General features: G+C 36.5%; 1 protein-coding gene across 3 annotated transcripts in view; it reads left to right on the top strand.

Moving 5' to 3' along the window:
- Window positions 1–24,094, top strand: part of SUSD4 (sushi domain containing 4) — a 112,475-nt gene that overhangs the window by 54,082 nt on the left and 34,299 nt on the right. For 2 of the 3 annotated variants that reach the window (XM_063304023.1, XM_063304031.1), the window contains exons 3-5: window positions 8,094–8,306; window positions 15,217–15,396; window positions 22,522–22,710. In XM_063304023.1, coding sequence (XP_063160093.1) covers window positions 8,094–8,306; window positions 15,217–15,396; window positions 22,522–22,710 — 582 coding nt within the window. The remainder of the gene's footprint in view (window positions 1–8,093; window positions 8,307–15,216; window positions 15,397–22,521; window positions 22,711–24,094) is intronic. The other variant, XM_063304040.1, reaches the window with a different exon arrangement.

Genomic DNA, 24,094 nt, shown 5'->3' with positions numbered 1-24,094 from the left:
GCTCTGGGAGATTTCCATGGTCTACTCTCAGGTCCTGCAGCCACTTTGCACTGGTGTTATGTGTCTTCTCTTTCTCCCATGTGTTCTTCCAGTACTGTTCAGTTTCTGCTGTTGGTGGCTCTGCTGTTACTGTGTTGTTGCACTGCAGTTGGGAGTACACCTTGGATGGTTCTTTGGTGAACAGGGCATTTATCTTCTTGGCCTCTGCTTCTCTAGTGTATCTCCTTAGCCTGGTAGCCAGTGCTGTGAGCCTTTGTTTAGCAGTCTCTAGGGCTTCAGATGGAGTCAGGCCCTTGTATTGTTCCAGTAGCCAAGTCTTATCCTTAATCTCTACACCATTCTGTAGTTCCACCAGCTGACTAACTTCTGTCCAAGTTGCCTTGATCTTAGCCTCCAACCTCATTTTCCACAGGGGGTATGTACTCCTTCTTGATCATGTAGCCAAGCATCTCCAGGATTACAGCGGCTGTAGCGTATACTAGTTTATTGGTTTGAGTTATAGTGGTAGTAGGGATTATTGCGAGGGCTCTATTGGCATCTTTTAGCATAGTATCTGATGGTACTTCTCCACTGAGCCTTGGTAATCGGTCTTGAGAGTTGACTGCAGCTAGTTTATCCATGATCTTTTGCCTCATATCAGCTGCTGTGCTCTGTAATGGAGGGGTGGCACTGAAGTTCCAGCTTCAGGTGTTGGCTGCACATCCAGTTGTTCTTCCGGGTCTTCTTGAGTCTGGGATATAATGTGTAGTTGGTGTATCTCAAGTTGTGAGACCAGCTTCCTCTTAACTATATTGAAGCATTGGGCAACTAGCTGTTTCTCAGTTAGTGTGGATGCAGGTCTTCTGTCCATCCATAGTTCCCTCATGTGTTTCATCTATCCCCTCTCATTAGGTCTGCTGTTGTAGTAGCATTCCATCAATTCCAGGTTCTTTTGTATCATCCATGTATGGTTTGTGTGTGTGTGTGTGTGTGTACATACATATACACATACATACACTGTATGTATATTTAAAATAAAGCCAAATTAACCAGTTAATAACTTCCAAAAGTAATGAAAATCACCAAGAGGTTCCTCATTTCTTTGTTGCAAAAAGCCTTAATAACAAATAAAAAGAAAAAATGGTGTTTTAGAAATGGGGTGGGCTGTTTGAGGCTTCAGCAGGAAAGGATGGCAACCCTGCCTCCCAGCTGCTAGCTTACCAGTTGATCGCGAAATGCTGTTTTGTGGCCTTCTGGCTGTGTCCAGCTGTCTGGAGAACAAATGGGGTGATTCCTGGGGTTCTCCTTAATCTGGAGAACACTTCTGAGCTCTCAGGAGATCTGCCTGAGCCCAAAAAATGTCCGTGCTGCCTGGTCTACTGCTGAGATCTCAGGCACGTCTCAAGTTTCCAATCCCCCACCAGAAGCTGCCAAGGCAGATAGAGTCTTAAGGTAAAACAGAAAAATGTAAAACAAAGCTTTACAACTGAGGGTGGAACTTCAATTTAGGGGTAGAAGACTTAATCTGGAAACCTTCACAATAAAACTTTTCAGTATAAGGAATAGTCTTGCGTCCTGACTGCTTCTGTCACCATCCTACAAATCAGAACTGCAAGTGTACAATTGTGCTGGCAGAGTGGTATGCACCAGTGGTATGGATTCTGATGTGCTCTGGAAGATTGGGAGACACATGGAGCAGATTTGGGGGATGAAGTGGGGGTGATAGGAGAGAAAAAAAGCCTTAAATGTGGAAATGGTTACAGTAGCCTATGTATACAACATCAGTAGTCTTTCTACCCCAATCTCACTCCAAAATAATTCTCCAAGCATTTGTATGCATTTTCCCTGCTGTTGGTAATCAGCTAGAATATTTTTATCAGCCAATTTGATTTGTCAAAATAATGAACCAAAAGTAGTAGATCTATACACTGATTGTGGCTGTTCTTCTCATTTTAAGTCATTATATATCTATCTGAATCTGAATGTGATTAGGCTTTGATTCTCTTCCCAAAATTTAGATTGTTGTTATTTAGAAAATGTATTTAACTGAAAACAAAGCAAAACAAGCAAACAAATAATGCCAGCTTTTTAAAGAGTTCCAGTCTAACCTATAGCTGCGTTATTCCCTGAAAGTCTCCCATCTAAGTACAATCCAGGCTCAATCCTGCTTAGCTTCCAAGCTGAGGCAAGATTGCCCAGGTACTATCATTCCAAAACAGAATGAGAAAATAAAAAGATTTAAATGTTCAGCACTTTGAATTTTGCTTAAGAACCTTGTTTCAACTGCATTATCACACTGTTATTGTATTATATACAGATGGTTCATGTTATCCATGGGTTGTCCAAAGATAATGAGATTTTAAAAATGAGACTTAGAAAAAAGCCTTTACCCAAAGGTCTGCCCACCATTTTCCTCATGTTTAAATAAGTAAAAAACAGACCAAAATTGCAGATACCTTCTGGTGGGGGATTGGAAGCTTTATTGTGAAACTTACTTAGCAAGGGCAGAAATGTGAAGCTGGGTAACAAGACTTTGGATAACCAGGATTATCTTGTACATTTTATTCATTTTGAGACAGTGTATGAAGAAATTAATTTTGACTGCAGAAAATACACATTTCTGTTTGCATATTGTTTGTAGGGAGGGTAAGGGAAGAGGAGAAAAATAACTGCTGCTGTTTCTTTTTCTTTTTTGCCCTCTTACATTTACTTTCCAAACCCTGATGAAAATCTGAAGTTCTCAAAGTGCATTTTACTGAACCGTAAGAGCTAGTTCACTTGGTTCTTCTGTCACTCATCGTTACTGTATCTGAAGCCAATTGCATGTTTCTAGTTTGGGATTTTTGCATCCCTATGCATCTTTGTTCATATTTATTCATATGAACTCACTGAGATACGACAATGTACTGCTTGCATGTAGAGAAAGACCTGCCATAATTTCCTTGAAAGAATATACATTATAGAAAAATCTTAAAAGATCAGTTATCTGTCTTTCAGATGTCATCTGTAAAAAAATATTTATCTTATACTCATGCTGACTTCCCTCTCTTGGAGGATTACTCCTCAAGAAGAGGAGATGGAACCCAAGAGGGATCTTCACAGAATTAAACTCAGAAGATATCTGTAGATTCATAGCATCCAGAGTGGAGAACTGTTTAAAACAATATAGAGTAAAATTGAATAGCTGATGAACTGGCTGAGCTTTTTCTCCTAGCTTTTAAAGAAAGATGACTTTAAAGTGCAGGGTACTGAGATGCAATGCCAGCTTTAAAATGACTTTTTTAAAGCTGGCATTGCATCTCAGTGGCCTGCACTTTAAAGTCGTCTTTCTTTAAAAGCTAGGAGAAAAAGCTCACCCAGTTCAACATCAGCTATTCAATTTTACTCTATATTGTTTAAAACAGTTCTCCACTCTGGATGCTAGATCAGAGACTGTTCTGCAGCTTCATGTATTGCCTTTGGCTATTTCAGGGAAGATGCTTCTGGTCTTCGTATATAAGCAGCTGACTTTATCTATTATTTAGCCCTTAATATTAGGCAGGCAAGCATTTTATGGGTAAGGGTTAGGATGGCAACCGTTTTTAAGGCATCTTGGGTCCTTATGTGGCTTGAGAAACAAATGGAACATCTTAAGGACAAGATTACACCAGGTAGAACTGATAAGAAATTTGGGGGTCCAATCTATTTGGTGTGCTAATTGCTTACTTTTCTGGATTGGGAGGCCCCTTTCATAGTGACTCTTACCATAGTCACCTCCTGTTTGGCTAATACCCTTATTAAGTCCAGAATGCAAACTATAACTATCCATGTAACATCTCTCCTCTATGAGATGCATGATTACCAGTGGGATTCCAGGGGCAGTTAAAGGTGTGGGTTCCTACATGGCTTAGGACCTGGGTACCTTTGAGATTGAGAATGTCAGCACTAGATCATTCGAGCATTCACACAATGACAGTCAGGAGACCAGGATCCTTTAACTGTTTAATGAAGCGAATTGACTAGGACAGAGGTAAAGCTGCAAATGGAGAATTCCCGCTAAAACATACATTTAAAACTACATTCCCTTGATTGCCTTCCTTTCCCACAAAAGTATGTCACCCCCTTTTCCCATCCAGGTGGTGTTGCTGGTGTATCTCTACTGACTGGCCTTGATGTGAACCATCATAAATCTGTAGCCATAATAATGCAATTCACACTCCAACCTAACACCCCCTCCCATCTGGCGATAGAGAGTCTGCCCCATTGATAAGGAAGTAATGGAAGATGCTCCGATAAGGGGTTCTGAGAACCTTTTGATCAGAGGAATCTGACAGTCGTCTTGTTGCTTCTGCCCAACCTTTAAAATCTGAAAGAGTAGGTGTGCTCCAGTCCCTAGCTGTAAAGGCTTGTGGGACCTAAGAGTTGTGCTTTCTCTGTGGAACAGCATCTCCCCTGAGGCTCATTCACTCCCAACCCTGTTGAGCTTTTGTAAAGTTGTAGAAATTTAGCTCTTCCAGCAGGTCCTCAGATATGGTGTAGTGATTTATACCTTGGTAACCTAGTCTGATCGTTATGTATAATTATCTTCCCCAATGTATGGTTATATATAATTATCTGTTTTGTTAACTTTACTACTTTTATAGGCAAGATCCGTCCATCCTTCAGGTGGGGTATACGTAGGTAGTTATGGACTGACTCTGTGTTCTCTCTTTGTCTTTCATTTTGCCTATGAAATTGGCAATCTGGTTTTCTTCCTGACTTTATTCCTAGGCTCACATTGGCAGAGTGTTTTTGCTTACTGGTTTTCCTCCGGATAGCATATGGCTAGCTAGGTGCTCAGCTTTGCCAATCCCTTTCATGTGTTTCCTTAAATAAACATTTTTTTCTGTTTAAAAAAAAAAGATTTGCTTCACAAATTTTTGCTTTGTCCAGGTTCCCACTCTCAGGAACGTTCTTTTACAAACACAGATTTGCTTTTTTAACAACAAACACCCAAGCAAGTATTTCATTACTTTGGGTTCGCCTAATACTTTCTTAGCTTATGCTTTGTTACCAATGCTGCTTTGCGACATTTCCTAAGGGGTGTATAGTTGAAACAGGGTTTCTCAACCAGGGTTCCATTTCTGTTTGTTCTTCTATGTTTCTGTGGTTTTTAAAATCTTTGTAAAATCTTCCTTTAATAAAAATTATGTTAAAGAATGTTTAGCTTTGTGGTGCATGATGTGCTGCATTTACAAATATACAGACAAATCACAGTGATAATATAGAGTTAAACGGTAAATCATACAGCTTATGTCATATTCGCAAAAAGATAAATTGGATTACAAATAATAAATGTGAAGAAAAGCTAAAGTGGACATGCAGAGTTGGATTGTGATGCTCTGTCAGTGCCAATAATAATATTTTTCACTACTACTATTATATTTTGCACTACCGTTATCTATCACCTGTTAGATATAGGCAGATTCTGCTGTATATTCCAATATGTGTGTGTGTAAATGTCTCCACATCATTTGCTCTTGGTGGCATTTAGGAATTAAAGGTTCTCTGTAAGATGTCTCCCATGTGAATAGCAATCGTTTGCTTCATTTCCGTCTTCATATTTGCACAACGGAATACAGACTGTTTGAAAAGTGCCATCAGTGTGGTAACACTGACATAGTAATAAATGCATAAGCATCCAGAATAGAAAACTTTTATGTTTAGTGTGCATATACTTTTCTGGTATAATTAAAATAGTACAGCTAGTATATGATAACTTTTTGAATTTTCTAGGCCTTTCTCACTGGTGTAGTTTTTACTATCCTCCTGCTATTCCATCTAAGAAACTGTTTTGGTATTCAGCAAGTGTTCAGGTTTGACAGCCTCATTTTCCGGAAAGTTGTTTATTTTCATTTTGCATTAAGCTTCTTTGTAAACAGCACTATATGTAGTTCAACAAGTTTCATAAAGGTATAATTGCTAAATAAATAATTTTATACATGCAATGAAAATGAAACCTGGCACTGACCTTACTATAATTGACTCAGTCTGGAAGATACTTCCCCAGTCTCTCTTTTTCATACCGTAGGGAAGTGATATCTTGCCTGCTTTCCATGACTGTGCCCAATGACATAGTTGTCTTAACTCTGTGATCACTAGATGGTTGTGAATAGATATAGCATTTGAATAAAGCATGCATGGAATATATGTAAAGCCTAGGGCTGTGTGAAGATTTGATTCAAATGCAATACAATAAAATCTCCCCTTTTTTCAAGTTGATTTGGTGAATTTTTGCACATACTCTATGAATAAACAATTCATCAGAGCAATGATGTGAATTAAATCAATTGTTAAAAAGTTAGGTCTTGGCTGACATACCTCTAATAAAGCTGAAACAGCACAATCATTAACTCATAAAATCTGAGACTAGACCATCATAATGTATGTGGGGAAATTTCTCTTCAAAAGGTCCAGATATTGAAAGGCTAAAAGAAAATGAGATGACCTGTCCATCCAGGTGTTGGGTGGAAACAACTGAAGCCTGGAAAAAAAATCAAATGCTAGGGACCAATCAAATAGGCTTGTATAAGAGGAAAGGGAAGTCTCCATTTTGCTTTTGTCTTTTGGGGGTTGTGATTTTTTTTTCCTCCAAGGCTAGCTGAAAGCAGTTTAAGGGTGAAAGCCCCATGTCAGGCAGCAGCAGTAAGACCATATTTAGTGGATTTAGACAGGAAGCTAGCTGCAGTATATATTCTGTTTTATTTCATGGATTGAGATCTAAGCTGTATAAACTTGTTTTGGTTTATATATGTTTGTATGAGATCTTGGGGGTGAGGGATGAACTAGTCCCTGAGTTGATAGTGACTGAGATCAACCTCTTCAAAAAGCAGTTGTTTCTTCTTTCTTTTTTCTTTTCAACTTTCTTCTAGATCTTTGTATTTCTCTGTTACACATAAATAAAGATTTGAATTCTTAATGAAGTAGTGGTGCTCACTCTAGGAAAGGGATCAACCCTCTAGCACATTATTTACTGAGTACTCTTTGTCATGAACAGAATTATAACTGAAAATATTTTAATCTGTCTTAAAATGGCATTCCACAGGAACCTAACAAAGTCTTAGGGTTCAGGCTTCAGGAGAGGTGCTTTTTTATCTAAATCTAAAATGTATTTGAATTTAGTAGCTTTCTTGCTGCAAATGGAAAGCCGTTTAACCTGTGCTCTAGTGACTGTGGCCAAAATATTTTTTAAAACAGACCTTTGACTGATTGTCAACCTAGATTGGAGGTTGTAGCTTTCCTTGGCTGACCTCAAAAAGCTTGACAGAATGAGACCTGGTTGCTATTTGGATGGGAGGCCATCAGGGAATACTAGGGAAGTTGTCTAGTGTAGAAATAGAAAAAGCATACCAGGAGAAGAAAATGGCAAACTAGCTGTGTTAAGAAAACTAAATAGATGTCTCCATGAAGTTACCAAGAGTCAAGCTCAACTCAGAAATGGCTAAATTGTCATGATGAACTAAATTGCCATGGTTAGTGTAAAATGTATTGCACTTTGTTCAACTTACTGGTTTGATTGATTATATTGTCTGTGTTTGCTAAGTTTTTGATTTGCTATTTTGTATTTTATTGCTGGAAACCAGTTTAGTCTAGTGGTTAAAATGCCAGACTAGGAACAGGGAGACCCGAATAATAGTCCTGCTTTAGAATAGAAGCCAGTTGGGTGATTTGGGGCCAGATGCTCTCAGTCCTAAGAAGAAGGTGATGCAAATCACTTCTGAAAATATGCCTAGAAACTGGATGGACTCCTCCATGTAGTCACCAGGAGTTAAGACTGACTAAAAGGCACACATTAAAAAAATGCTTATAATGTTGAGCACTATTTGCTGCTATAAAGGTTTAATGTACACATATAAATAAATGATATGCTGAACATAGAATTAAAATGGCAGAATGAGGTGGTATCTGCACAACATGCAGACTAAACACAAGCTTGGGAATTAACTGAAATATCTTGTTATTGGTTCTACTTATTAGTTTCTGAAATAATCACACAAATTAAGTTTTGGAATCAGTTTGGCAGATATTAGAGATAAGGAAGAATAGTGTATAACTATCTGACTGAACATAAATATTTTCCATCTTTGTTGATGTAGGTTTTGATGAACTCCATGCTTGTTCTGATCCTGGATTCCCCGAATATGGATATAAAATACCCAGCACAGGTGTTTTCTTTGAAAGTTCAGTTGTCCGGTTTCATTGCCAAGAAGGATACCGGCTTAAGGGTCCATCCAAAAAGCTTTGTGAGAGACATTTTAATGGCTCCCTAAGCTGGAAGCCAAGTGATAAACCCGTGTGCCTACAAGAAGGTAAGTCTAACTTAACTGTTAGCAAATTTCATTTGTAAAAAAACTCCATATTTGTGCTGTGTCTGTGCTTCCAGTTTATGAGAGTTATTATTTCTGTGAAGATTTTCAAACAATTTTTATTTTAATACTGCATATTCACAAATAAAGAGGGGGAGGAAGAGGTGTTATCACTGTGTCCAAGCAAAAATATGCATCTCATTTCCATTTTGACCACTAAAATTAGAATTCCCTAAATGCTCTGTCTACACACAGAAACTGCTACTCCCAAAAGAGCTCTTTTTAAAATATTTCTGTGTGCTGACAAATATGATATATTTTATAGCTATATAATAGGAAAATTGTAGATGAAAGATGCAGTTGGTACCATCCCGATAAAACAGATACAAATTCAGCATTTAATTATTCTTCAAATGTTATTTATATAACTTTAAAGTTCTATTTTAAGGGCAGTATGATTAATTTATAATAATAAGAGTAGATGTGAATCAGAATATTAAATCAGTTATGTGTGACTGGAATGTTGTAAATTCATCTGGAAGTGAAAAAGAATGGCAGATAAAATTATTTTATTATTGCATTTTATAATTTATTTCTATATTAGGAACACATCTGTGGTTGTAAAAATTTGTTTTCTTTTTAGTATAATTATTTCTTATGTGCATTTTTGATTATGGAATCTTTGAGAGGAGCAGAGTTAGACAAGGAAATTATCAATATATTCATGTAAGTCTATGTACAAGTGAAATTTTCAACATTTATTAAACAATGTATTCTGTATTGACTTGCTGGGTATCTATTCATTGATATTGCTATAATTAAGAATATAAAAAATATAAGTACGGGTGTGTTTATTTGCATGTAGAAAAAATTATGTTGAAAATATTCAGGATACAGTCCTCCTGATGAATTGTTTTTCAGGGTATTGCAGTAGTCAAAGGAAGATCAGGTTGTGATCTATGAGTAGAGTTGTGACCATTAATACCAGCTGAGCATGTCTTTCAGCTACGGGGGAAGCCTAGAAGGGAATGAATTTGCTTTTGGCATAAATCAGAATATGCATCTTGAGTGAATGTGCATTTTGACCCCACTAGATATAAATTGATTTAGAAAAAAATTAGTACAACTTCATCTGTATTATGTGTCAGCCATTCCAAGTAAACTAGACAGGAAACACAACTAGATGAACTAATTCTACTTTATTGTAAGGCTACATTAACAGAATCTTGCAAGTCTGAAGGTACAAATCTCCCGCCCTCCTTATTTATCACTTGAGGGTTCAGGGCAGATCCTTCCTAAGTTTCTTCTTTAGACCGTTACCCTCTTATGGACTTCCTTTCCTTTTATCTGATCATTCCCCAGACAGCATTGCTTCCCTCTGTTTTCCAAGGTCACCCTCATATTCCATCATATATGTGATATTTTAGTTCTAACAATTACCTAGATACATCATGAATCAAAACTTTTCAGCATCAACCATATTAAGAAAAATTAAGCATTATCTGTTTACCACATAAGCAAATCTATATATTTTAATAAAATTATTAAGCACATTTTTATATGCAAAATTTTCACAAGAGGTTGTGCAAGATTATTTCTAAAAGGGTGCTGCAAGCTGCTTCATTTTAATGCATTTCCATTTTATATTCTCTCACCTCTAGAATCTATCCCAATTTTATCTGTAATGTCTATATGGTCATCAGTATAGCTCAGCCTTGCCAGGAAGTGGACCATCGTTTAAACATAATGATGAGCTACAGGGTCATCTTTTAACAAACAGATATTTAGAAGCAGGCTGGACCATATACATTTTTGTTCTTTTTAGCAAAGGAGAAAGTAGGAGCAAATACTTTGTTGGAGATTTAGGATAAATCTGATTGCCTAGATCCTTTTCTGCTCTGGTTTTAACACAGAAATTGCCTTAGTACTTCTGGAGTATGACTTGTCTTTGGAAATAGCTGGAAGAGTGGAACCCTATTGATTTTGCTGAATATTTCAGTTGTATTCTGTACCCTCAACTGCTGCATATTTCTGGGATGGTGGCTGGTGGTACTGTGTAAATTATTCCATTCATTCCTGACAGACAAGGCTACTGGGATGGGGAGTGGGGGGGGCGCTATTTTCTCTTAATCAGCGTCCTAAAATGTTCCATAAAGTCCCATATGTTCATCATCTGCATGAAATTGCTGGGTGAAGCCTTTGGGAATTTGGACTCTGGTATCAGTAGTATTCAGATGATACCAGCATTTTCTTTCACTTCATCTGATCTCAGGTGTATATAGGCATAGAATATAAGCACAGAATGGAAATACTGTTGGTAGGTGAGTTACCTAAGTCAGTATTCAGTTTGTTTTGAAGAGTTACATTCCTAAAATAACAGATTTGTAGTTCAGGATCCTCTTCGTTCTGGTATTTTTTTCTTTTCCACCTTTACCTGGCTTCCCATTTGCTGCTATCCTCACAAAGGCATACCTGGCACAGTTACTCAGTTTTAAATAGCTCCTTCCAGATTTGATTATTGTATCCCACTTCATATGAGATTTCTCTTAAAATAATCTGATGTTTGATGCAAAAGGTGCTGGGCTAGAAACCAGGAGACTGTGAGTTCTAGTCCCAGCTTAGGAATGAAAGCCAGCTGGGTGACCTTGGGCTAGTCACTCTGTCTCAGCCCAACCCACCTCACAGGCTTGTTGTGGGGAAAATAGGAGGAGGAAGGAGTATTAGGTATGTTCACCACCTTGAGTTATTTATAAAAATAATAAAGGCGGGATAGAAAATGAATGAATGAATAAATAAATAAATAGTCTGACAAGAATAGACATACGCATAAAATAAGATTTTCTTGTAGCCTGTGCTGACACAAGCAAGTTATCATTCAACCATGACTTCCACATTTTAATAAGGGAATAGCAATATGTTTTGAAAATAATTTTTTTTTGGGGTGTGCTAACCAAGCTATGTTAGTTAACTAAGTTCTCTTTTTAAAATGAAGAACCGACTCAGTGCTGTGATAAAAATGGTTGACCTTGGGCTAGTCACTCTCTCTCAGCCCAACTCACCTCATAGGGTTGTTGTTGTGGGGAAAATAGGAGGAAGGAGTATTAGGTATGTTCACCACCTTGAGTTATTTATAAAAATAATAAAGGTGGGATAGAAAAATAAAAATAAATAAATAAATAAATAAAAATATCTATTTAACTTAATTATACTAAATTTGTTTCCAGCTCAATTCAAACTGCTGCTGTTTGGCTTTGAAAGTATTACAGGGCTCAGGACCTGAATATTTTAAGAATCAACCTCTTAAATAGCAATCTTTCCACTTGCTCTGGTCATCATTAAGAGCACTACTTTAGATCACCTAGCTACCTGAAGCAGCATATAGTCATAGGTTTTAACACCAGTTAGATAGATGTATCAACTTCGTGTGATCCATGTGTAATTTTTTCTTAAATGGTGTGAAAAGTTGCTCCTTAAGGAAGCATTTAGTTAATTTTATTGTTTTTCAACTGTGTTTTAACTTTTATAATCAACTGCTGTTTCTATCAAATCAAATTTACTATTGCAATAATTGATCAAAGGAAACATTGATTTTTAATAAAAACATGGAGTAAGCATCCTAATATTTTTTATCAATGTAAGTATTGTTTAGTGAATTCTGCAGGCCCTGGCACAGAATTTGGCAATGGCCAATGTCCTTTCTGGAAAGTAGTCAGATAGGAGATAACACACATTTCAGGCCTGCCAGGCATACCAGCTAAAGGAAAGCAATTTGTTTTTGAAAAAAATCCCTATAGCACAGACACTTGCATGTGAGCCACTGTTTCTGTCTTTCCTACACCACGTGGATACAAATGTTGTACAAAGAGAATCTGAAGGTTCTGTCTTCGAGCAAGGCAAAGAGGAGGGAGTTTAGACAGGCCATAGTTTTCTGGTGAAGTTGAAGAGGTAATGAACTACATCATAGCTATTCCTTGGTGCTGCCAAAGTTGTAACATGTGAGCATTTGTAATGTGGAATACTTTTTGCAAATCATTATCCTAGACACACTGCATAATCTCTAACCCTATTGTGGCACAAACTCTGGGGAAAACCCATAAACTAAAAGTTTACTTCCATTTGCCCTCAGCCAGGAGGCTTGGAAATGGTATTGTAAAATTACAGATACAGATCTGACTAGGGCAAAGAGTAGCTTTAGCCAGTATTTAAAAACATATTCCCATACTTGCAGACTGAGTTATTTCTATAAACATATTGTTTTCTGGGTTTAAAAAAAGCCCTAGATCAACTATCCTTTTGCTTGGTGTTACTACCTCACATTCATCAGTCTTGAGATTAGGAAATTTACTACTGACAACACAAAATGCATGCACCTATTTTATGTTGTCATTTGGCAGACGCACACAAATATACACTAGTTTCCTTTTTTTGCTTTGTAATAATTTTTTCTTACCATTTTGCCTGTGTCTTTGTATATGAGAGAGAGGGTGAGAAGAGAGGAAGGAAGGAAGGAAACCTTCCTCATGCAAAACTTGAAGAATTCTGGTTCATAATTGCCAATCAACTGAAAAGAATATTAAATGCTTTGGGGCAGGTTATCACTTCCTGGCTTAAATAACTTTCCTAAATTGTTGGAGGCTACTCCACAAAGATCTACTATCTATTCATTGGAGAAAGTTAATATACAGAAATATATAACAAAAAACTAATAATTGATAAATCATATATAGTTCAGGAAGAAGTTAAAGAAATCTCTTCAAATCCTTTTTAATGAAAAGCATGGTATTAATTTCTTTTTAATACTTGACCTTTTATAAAAAGAGAGAGATTATAGAACAAATTATTCATTGATTCCCTTAAAATGCAATCTTACTCTTTCTTAAACATTTAAATATAATTTTGTTCATTAGATTATTTTCAGTCTGTATGACTATATATTTGTATGGCTATAATGACTGAGCATTAATTTCAATTATTTATGTTATTTATTTATCAGTCTGTATACTGCCTTAGTCACTAGAGTAGCTCTACGTGTTGGCCACAAATTGTGGTAAAATATATAAGCCCAAAGCTCAATCCAATAAAACTCTGGACACGAGAAAACTTTTCTCCATTTTATTTGGTACCTAGTGAAATGGGATTCCTCTCCCAAAAGAGGAACCCTGAACTTCTCAAAAACCAAGCGATTTACACTTTTTCAAGAAGGAATGGTTACAAGCAAAAAGTAGTAATTGGATAATTTTTGCTGCAATGGTCTCAGGTATCTCTCAGGTATGCGGACATTTGTGTTTTTACCTAATATAGTTATACTTTCTACTTCCTAAGAATCATCTCCACCTTAAGGCGGGGAATTACCTAATGGAAGGTGTGCTTCTTAGCATGTTAATGACCTGTCCGGCCACTTTCGGACAAGGTATTTCTTATATGCACATGCTTGCATTCTTTCCTCATGTCTTCACTGGTTTATCTCTGAGCCATACCATTATCAACATCCTTTCACATTATCATCTTCACTGTCACCATTCATCACCATTCTTCTACAGGTTTCACAATTGCAACACTCACTTCTCTATTCACTGCCCTCATACGTGGCATACAAATTGATAAATTAAAAAAATCATAAATCAGGTTACTGATTGGAGGCCTCTTTGTTTTCTCTCATATAAGAAATGCTAAGCATGTAACATGCATAGAAAAATATGAATGTGTTTCTATGAAAATATAAGATGAATAAAACAACAGTATTAAAAAGTAACATAGGTACAAATGAGCTTACAACTGAAGCAACCAATATGCCAAATAAATAAATAAATGAAACAAGCAAGGTCTGGCTTTTCCTAGCATGTATTCTTTTTACAAGCAAATACTCACTAGTATCTTTTGCACATCTTAGCAACCGCAACAAATTGACCTCCTGTGAGCTGATTTTAGCTCCAAGCTACTTAGAGGAAACGTGGGGCATAAATTTAATAAATAAATGATGTTATTCCCAAATAGTTGGTGTTGACCTTGATAACTACCAGGAAATTTCAACTAGTGCAGAATTCTGCTGTTATTTTGACTGGGATGAAGTACTGATATAATGTGGAATCTTTGGTGCTCTCTGAATTTGGTGGTTTGGTTGCAGACATTTCGTTACCTGACTAGGTAACATCATCAGTGCTAGTGAGTGTGGGGTTTGCTCTCTGTTTATATACAGTAGCTTCCCCTGCCAGTATTGGTGGGGGTGTGGTTGTCTCCTTGGTAGTTCCTTGATTAGGGGATTGTTTTCTGCTTGATTGTTGGTCTGGTGTTGGCTGCTCCCAATTTGTCTCTATGCATAGTTCACCAGACTGGTACTAGCTTAAAACCCTAAATTACTATTTAATTTAGCAGTAATTTCCTCTAATTTGAACTTCACTGCTGTTTAAGCAACTGTTTTTAGTGGCAGCACCCTACATGTGGAGATTAAGTCAGCTTCCTCTTTATCTGTATTCTTTTGCCAGCAGTTAAATAAATTGATCTTTAGCTGATTGTCAATTTCACATATGGCTCAATTTTATTTATTTATTTATGTATTCTCTTAGTGCTTTGTGTTTTTCTGTTTGCTGCTTTTATATTGTTGGAAGTATGTTTATATGAAGGGTGTTGGAATTTGTTTTCTTTTCTGTAAATTGCTTTAACCACTTCTTTATGGGGGAAGAAGAAGAAGAAGAAGAACAGCAACAATAATAAGTGTATACTTGTGTACCCATGTACTGGTTCTGATACAATATTGATGACCAAAAAATAAGAAATAACTTTTTTTTTAAATTGCAAATTTTCTAACATAATGTAGGAAATGTAGCATAGTGTAGAAAATTATGGGTATAAAACTTACATTACATTAGCCAACCTTTTCAAATTTAAGATAATAATATAACATTTCTTTATGAAGCTACAGATTGCCTTGCTCCAACTGTTGAAGATGCAGAGATTCAGAACAAGACTTACAGGACTGGAGATAAATTAATAATCAGCTGTCATGAAGGATTCCAGATCCATTACTCTGATTTAGACAACATGGTGTCAGTATGTCAAGATGATGGAACATGGGATAATCTGCCCATTTGCCAAGGTTTAGTACGCCAGAGCATCTTATTTTATGGATCATACACCTTTTAGTAGTGACAGATTGGGGTGGGGGGGCAAGGCTTACAGCTTAAAGATGTAACAATTAGCTATAGCTTCTAGTACAGTAGTACCTTTATTACAGATATTTTTTCAATTAAAATGGCCAAAATGCATTTTAACTATGAATAGTCTATTGTTTGTTTCATTTGAGGGATAAAATTAAATGTTTGGTATTTTTCCTTTCTTTTTAGACTTGCAGAGTGTAAATAGTTAGGATGTCAAGCTAATTGAATTATTTCCTTCAATTATAGAAATAATCATGACTTAATTCAGAATTAATGTTATGCATTCAAGAATACTTTAAAATCAGTATCAAGAGGGGTTCACCTTATTATCTATTTTCTTTGGTTCTGGTGTCAAATAGAAACTTTCTCACATTAAGAGCAGGTTAAGAATTGTTCTTGCATCTGTAAGCCTAATTAAAACTTATCAAAGATGTATATCTACTGCTATCCTACATCCCCCATACAATGACCACTAAAATAAATAGATAGCATGGAGTCATCATGTTCAAAGTTTCTCTGCCTTTGATCCAGGTCTTTGTATTTGCAGAAATGGGGAAACACTGAATAAGATACAATTGTATATGATAGGAAAGAAAGTCCATCAACCATATTGATGTAGAAACTAAACTGAGTAGTACCCATATCCATAGCAGCTCAGGGCAACTCACCATATAAAAAACAAAACACAAATGCAGTAGAGAAATAAAAATACGATAAGAGAAATAAACAAAATCCAGACAATTAACACAAAAGCTTATGCAACATATATCAAACACAAGGGATTCCATCCAGCCTATTGCAAGGCCTGGGAGAACAGTCAGGTCTTTAAGGCCTTCTGCAATGCTATTTCCCTGCTTTACAGCAGCGTTACAATTAACATGTCTTAACCTCAAAGTAATGTTAATAAAATATACTAAGTGAAATATACAGAAACTGTGAGACTTTCTTACAAAAAAAGAAGGTAAAATAAACTTTTTAGTCTTTCAAGAGTCTGATGGTTCTTCCAGACTATATTTATGCTATATTATGGTACAATCATTTTGTCTGTTTCTTAGTAGCTAGGCAACCACTGTAGAATCTGCCTACACTGTGTGTATCTATATCTTATCTGAATAAGTTGTATATCTAGATGTGGGGTTCTGTTTTTGTTCTAGGATTTACAGTTTTAGGTATTTTAAATATTTCATACAATAATTCTTTATGCTATGAGTTGCTATGAATGGATAGGTAAGACCAGTGTATTGGATTTGAAGGTAAGGAAACAATGAGCTTTAAGTCTTAAACTCTTCAGGTGGGAAATAATAAGAAAGTTCTTAATCTTCTTTTCTCAGGAATGATGGGCAACTATTGACTGCAATTGTTTCATATGTTATATGTCTTTTAGGTATACACTTCAAACTCATGTTGCATAAGGATAACTCTTACTGTCTCTACTACAGAATGCATACCTTGTTATAAAATTATAATGTCCCTATAACTTTTCCCGCACAATCTTAAATATCTCAAATACTTAAATATCCCAAGTGCCTTAGTGGAGTGGGAGAAAAATGATTAGCCTTTCTAGTTTTTGTGTCAATGTTTAATTCCTGTAGTTTTTCTATATTTTTAAAATTGTGATGCCTTATTACTAATCTTTTTTTACAATGATGCAACAGCAACTGTGAAATACAGTCACATCATAGATTATATAAAAAATATAATAGCCATTTAATTTTCAGATTCTTTCCTAACAATCCCTAGCAAAATCTAAGCATTTATCAATTCCTGCTAAATGTGCATTTTATGATTTCATTGAACTATCTACCATCACTCCAATAACTACTTTCTTAGATAGCTGAAGCCAATTTTGATCACTTTGGTGGAGTTAAGATGTGTTGCCTAGTGTGCATCACTCTATAATCCTGAATTCCAGACATCATTTGGAGAAATCTATATAATGTATCAGCAAAGATTCAGGTCCTTTTGTGTTTTTGATCTAGGGAATTGTGGGGGAAGTGGGGTCAATTGCTGGGGGGAATCAGAAAGAAAGCAGAAATGCTGCCACATTTACCAGTTCTTCTCACAAATCTCTGACAGGTTTATTTTTTTCTCTAGATACTTTTTTCTGAAAAAAACGACTTACTGCAAAAGTGGTTTTAGCTGAATCAGTGAATAAACAGGTTAAGCACCCTTTCCCATCCATTGAAACCTTCCTACAACAAAGTGCCTTCTTTAGTAGCACAGTGGTGAAAATGTGAAGTTGATGAACTCTGGTTTATTTTGAAATGAGTTGTAACAAAGAGATTGTTATTGCATTCTTTAACTATGACTATGAGAGCCAGTTTGGCCTAGTGGTTGAGGTGCTGGTTGAGATAAAAATAAATTAAATAAATGACTAAACCTTGTGGATAGGTTCAACAAGAAGGTATTGTCGACCATGGCTTCCTTCTACAGCTTTGTTGAATGTATATATAGTTTTAAAAGATAGGTGGATTGATGCTTCAAACATTACAGTTCTAGCTGTTACTGTATATAATGTGGGCATGTAAAACAGGCATTTGCTAGAGTACAATGTATGAAACAGCTGCCATTTTAATAGAACTGCTTTAGAAAACTTGCTTTCAAGAAAGACTTAACCAATACAATTTAATTCTGGAATTTAATGTCAATACTTGGTGCCATCACATACCAGCCTTTCTGTGCATTTGTGGGGACCTATAGCCAGTGAGGAGAATAATGAATAACAATCTATATGTATCTTCTTTACAGAATACTGCTAACTTTTCTATTCATTGCAGACAACTTTCCTGGGCTTCAGCCACACACTATCCCAACACTTGTGGGAAAAGCCAGATCTTCAAGGATTTTTGGAAGGCTAGGAGGGTAGGGGTCTGCTGGATCTGGGGGAAGGCATGCTGCCTAGTTCCTGCTAGATGGCGACATTTAAGGGAAGTGACCTGGAGCATGCCAACTCTATTGGACCTGGTAGAATGGGCAGATACAGATAGTCCTTTGGTTGTGACGGCAATTGGGACTAAAATTTCCATTGCTAAATAATGTGGTCATAAAGTGTGATGTCACATGACTGCATTGCTTTGTGACAGAAATCCCAGCAGTCCTGGTTGCCGTCATAACCCCAGAACTGCACAGGTTGTTAAGTGAGACCATGATGTGGGAAGAGGTGGGACTCCCAGGCAAGCAGGCCAGTGGATGAGAGCTAAGAACAGGCAGGTGCTATGGAATGCAGGCAGGTGCTGCGGGCAGGTGAAAAAGCAATGGGAGCAGGGGCGACTTGTGATCTCCTGCTGGCTTCCCCATTGACTTTGCTTGTGGGAAGCTGGCAGGGAAGGTTGCAAATGGTAATCACGTGACCATGAGATGCTGCAACTGTCATAATTCCAAGCCAGTTGCCAAGCACCCAAATCGCAATCACATGATGGTGGGGTCCCTGTGACAGCTGCAACTTCCCCTGTCATAACTTTGAACGGTCTCTGAATGAGTGGTCATAACCCAAGGACTAGATGTACCCAGAGGGAGAGGCAGTCCTGCAAATAACTGGTCCCATACCACTCAGGACTTTAAAGGTGATAACCAGCAGTTTGACTTCCACCCAGAAAAAACTGGAAATCAGCATAGCAACCACAACAGCGGTGTAACATGAGGAAACCGTGGGGTACCCAAAACTGTGTGTGCTGCTGCATTCTAGTCCAGTTGTAATTTTTGGATGGTCTTCAAGGGCAGCCCCATGTACAGCATGTTGCAGTAATCCAAATAAACTGATAATTAAGTGTACAATTTTTTGAAAGTTTTGAATATAAAATGACAATATATTTAATTCTCTGGCATTATGGCAGGTCAAAGCACTATTCCTACCAATTGATATTATAAATCCAGTGGGATTATGCAATTTTGTATAGGCTTACAGGTAGTCCTTGCTTACCAACTGCTCATTCAGTGACCATTTGAAGTTATGACAGCACTGAAAAAGATGATTTACAACTGGTCCTTGAACTTGTGGCTGTTGCAGCCTTTCTGCAGTCACATGATCCAAATTTGGATGCTTGGCTACCAGCATGCATTTACAATGATTGCAGTGTCTCATGGTCATGTGATCGCCATTTGCAACCTTCACAGCTGGTTTATGACAAGTGAAGTCAATGGGGATGGAGAAACCGGCAGGAAGTTGCACATTGCAGTCACTGATGTCACGCTTAATGACCACAGGTGATTTGCTTCATGACTGCAGCCAGAACTGACATCGTAAGTTGGGCATGGTCATGTGACCACATCGCTTAGTGATGAAGTTGCCGGTTCCAATTGCAGTTGGTAAGTGAGGACTATCTGTATAGAGTTATAAAAAATGCTATCAGGACAATCTGGCTGATATTGCCAGGCTTGGTAGGACTTGCTATACCATAATAGTCAGTGTAAATCCCTGATTTAGAAGTAAGTTCTTATCAAAGAAGGATTACTGTTTGATGCTAGAATAAAATTATGATCCTTTGAAGGAAACTATCAGTGCATTTTGTCACAGGAACAGGAAATTACATGGAAATCCTTCAGCAGATTAAACTTACAGTAAATATCTGCATTCTCTCATTGTGTAAGAAAGCTGTAAGTTAGATGAGAGTATTGTAAGTAGATAGAAACTGTAAAGTAACTTGCCTTTTTTGGTCCCTGGCAAAACTACACCTCCCATCATCCAACTAATGTGTCCCTATTAAAATACAAAACCATAAAAAGCACAGAGTTTAAGAAGTCATAATTTTTCCCACAAATTTCCCAGATTTGAGCAATAGTAGGTAACTAAGAGGAAAGATGTCCTCATATGGCAACAGGTGGCTAATCTTGTTTCAGCTTGTGTTGAGCCTGGTTAATATTTGGATGAGAGACCACTAGGGAATACTAGGACTATAACCTACACTGGGAATCTGAAAAATGCCCTGGAAGCAAGCTATGTCCATCTTGTTGCCAAGAAAAATTCATGGTTGTGTTCATCTAGTCCCCAGAAGTCAAGCTTGATTCAAGAACATCTTTATCTTTTAGGAGGAACAAATTGTACATTTGTAAGTCAGCCAATTAGAATGCTTTTGCCTAACCTTCCTGCCAAATAAAAGCTGCTCGACTGGAATTGTGGTAAGAGGCCGCCTTTGTCTGGCCTTAAAGAATTTGATGTGGCATTAAGAGAGAACTAGTTCTAAGGTGTTGGCTACAGCCATTTTTAACATTTTAAAGACAAAAAGATGCAGCTTGACATTATTGCCGTGGGAATGGGATTGGAAACTAATGCTGATTTATTTTTTAATTTGATTTGTTAAGACTCTGGGCAGCTTATAGTATATCCTTTACATAAGTTAAAAACAACCAAAACAACACAACTGCCTGGATTAAAACAACATTCCTGACATTCAAAAAATGGTTCCAGAGGGGCTCTACAGACTCTCTAACCCCAGGCCTGGGAACTTAAGAGGCTTCCAGAACCCTTGGAGAGTGGGAGGAATGCGTATCTCCAAGGGGATGCTGTTCCGGAGAGCAGGGGTTGCTACAGAGAAGGTACATTTCCTTGATCCCACAAGATGACAACATTTAAATGAGAGGACCTCAATTAAAGCTTTGGCATAACAGGCTTCTATTGTTCTCATCTCTGACAAATGGGCAGCCAGAGTGTTCTGCAATAACTGGAATGCTTGGAAAGTTAAGACAAATTACATGAGACTGACAGTTTTGTTTCTACTATTAGAGGTTGGCATGGTAGATAGGAAACTGTCATTAATTCCTAGTCTTTATTTGCAAAGCAAAGAACACATAAAAACAATAGTAGGAAAAAGGCATAACTTTCACAGAGTTAATGATAACCTGGCATCTTAGATTTTTTTATAAACTCCCCTTTGAAATATCCTGACTGAGAATTCCTTTTAAAAAATACCTAGAGGCTTGAGCTAAACACCCTGTTGGTGTCTACCTGGAAGTATTTGTTCTATAAATAAGCTTTTATTAAATTATTTTTATATTAAAATACATTGATAAAACAATTATAAAGAAACTTGACTCAGAGATATGCTTTCATGCTTTTTTTGTTATTTTATTGTAGTTTCTCTGGCATCTAAGAGGAAGGTAAGAATACAATATTCTGTCTGCCAGAAAATTCTTCTGTGCACATACCTTTCACTTTGATAGCACAGGAGATTTCCTGTTGCGGAAATGTGACCACATATACATTCCTTGCTTTTAATAAGTTAAGAAAGTGAAGATCAATGTAAATCCAATTCATTTTGCTCACCGCTGTACAAATCTGATTTTTGCTCTAGATGATTTATGTTTATATTTTTAATAAAATATCCAGACATAAGGTCACTGGTCTATTTAGAGACAGAGAAGGTTTTACTTACTTCTAAATATGTATGAAATGGCCTGGGATTTGGGCTTTTTCGTTTTTTCCCAGAACAAAAGCCCCTCTGTTCATTAACAGTAATATGTGACTGCTTCTCTTCTGTAGTACTTCCTGGAATAACCGTGTATTCTCCTAGAAATACCCATTATGAAATTTTGTTTCTGTAGGTAATGAATAAGTGGAAAGCTTCTGTGTTGACTACCAGAACCATTGCAACTGGCTAAAATGGATTAATAATCCATTTATTTTTGCTTACATTTTAACAATACTGATAACAATAAATAAAATATGAGGGTAACAGTTTTGAAGGGAAGGAACAATTGTTTCAAATAGTTCTGTTTGTTTATTTTTAATTTAGATTTCTAAGGCCACCGAACTCAGCAATGACTTGCAGGCCTTAGAAATCTAAATGAAAAACAAAGGCAAGAACAAAGGATGTAGAAAAGAATACTTTGCTATATTAAAATAATCCTGTGCTGAATTTAGTGTGCTTTGCCACAAATTATATGCTGAACAATTCAAAGTTGTTATCTAGCATACTAGGTGGGAGTGATGGAATTCAAGAATGAGTCAGCTGAAGTATTAATTTGCTGTTCAGATGAAGGAATATATATTTTAACTTAACTGCTATAACTAGGTATTTTTTTAAAATAAGTACCTCATAATAAGATACCTCCTTCTTCTTAATTTGCAGGTTGCCTGAGACCACTGCTGCTTCCTCATAGTTTCATTAATATATCTGAGTCCGAGTCTTCCTTCCCAGTAGGATCAATGATATATTTTCAGTGTTTTCCTGGATATAAACTAGAAGGGGCAGAGTTCCTTGAGTGCATGTATAATCTAATCTGGTCAGATAGTCCACCTAGGTGCCTTGATGTGGAAGGTAAAGCATCTTCTATGTTCCAGAAAATACTGGTGAAGTGTCAGTATAGTTTTACTTGGCTTAATAACTTTTTACTTAATCTATCTTAATCTTTTCTCAATATATAAACAGTGTTTGTTTTACAGTTAAATTCTATACATGTCTACTTAGAAGTAATGACTGCTTTCAGTGCAACTTATTCTCAGTAAGTGGTTATTTCAGTAAATTTCAGGCTTATTGTATATATATTATACTCATTATTAAAAATAGTTCTAAGCTGTTTAATATTGCATAAAATTGCTTGCTTACAATATGCATTAATCTTATGCATATCGCATTAATTAATTAATTAATTAATTAAAGAAAAATAGATATGGGTATGTGAAACTAAGAGAAAGCAGAAGGATGTGATATATCTGAATGAAAGTGGTCTGATTTTGTGGAGTTGATGAATATATGCAGGGAAGTTAAGGTTTAGATTTAAATATGAATAAAAGGGTAAAATCTATGTTAGAAAGTATGTATTGGTATCATCCAGATTATTGTGGGGTACATATCAAAGTCAAAATCCATAGACTGGTGATAGTTGCCAACCTGTGGATAAAAGAACCACAGGTGAATTTTGAGAAAAATTGTGCAAAATTCTGAATGTCATTTGAGGGGGAAATTATTCTGGTAGATAACATAAATGGATGGGTGGGACCAAGACAAGAAAGTACAAAAAAAAAAAAGTGATTGAACTATTCAGAGATCCAAGAACAAACAAGAATGGTGAATGTTTGGTGGGTATCTGTTTAGAAAAATGTATGTTAGTTTCAAATATGAGTTTATTCATATGTATTCATGGGAAGGAAGGATATAAATTTAAAAGCACAATTTATTCAATTATTTATGATGAAAAACAGAATTAGTGAAGGATACAAGGGTGATGAATTCTTCAGAATATGGACAGACCATTATATGTTGGTGTCAGGAGTGGATATTGGGGAAAAAATAAATGAAAGAAGGCAAATAAATGAAAGAATGTAGAGAGAAAATAGGAAGTAAGAAGAGACAGTATGTGTCCTGCATAAAAAAGTATTAGAAAATAGATTAATGGAAAGGGAACATAAGGAAAGAAGATGTGGACACTTCTTGGAACAGAGTTAAAAGAATTATGTTACAAAATTCCACAGAAATATGTGGGCACAAATGACTGTTCCTAATCACAACAGTGCCAAAAGTATAAATCATGCATTGTGACTTCATAACTCCAGTTCCATCCTTTCATACTTGTGTTATGACATCACATGAAAATAGATAAGAGAAGGAGTTTGTGTCATGACACATGTTTCATCACTTACTCTCTCCTGTGGATGCATAGGTCAGTGTGCACCCAGGGGGTGGGGCAAGTGATAATAGTTAT

Source organism: Candoia aspera, chromosome 1 (assembly GCF_035149785.1).
Source record: "Candoia aspera isolate rCanAsp1 chromosome 1, rCanAsp1.hap2, whole genome shotgun sequence".
Taxonomy (NCBI): domain Eukaryota; kingdom Metazoa; phylum Chordata; class Lepidosauria; order Squamata; family Boidae; genus Candoia; species Candoia aspera.
This window is presented reverse-complemented; position numbering and strand designations above follow the sequence as displayed.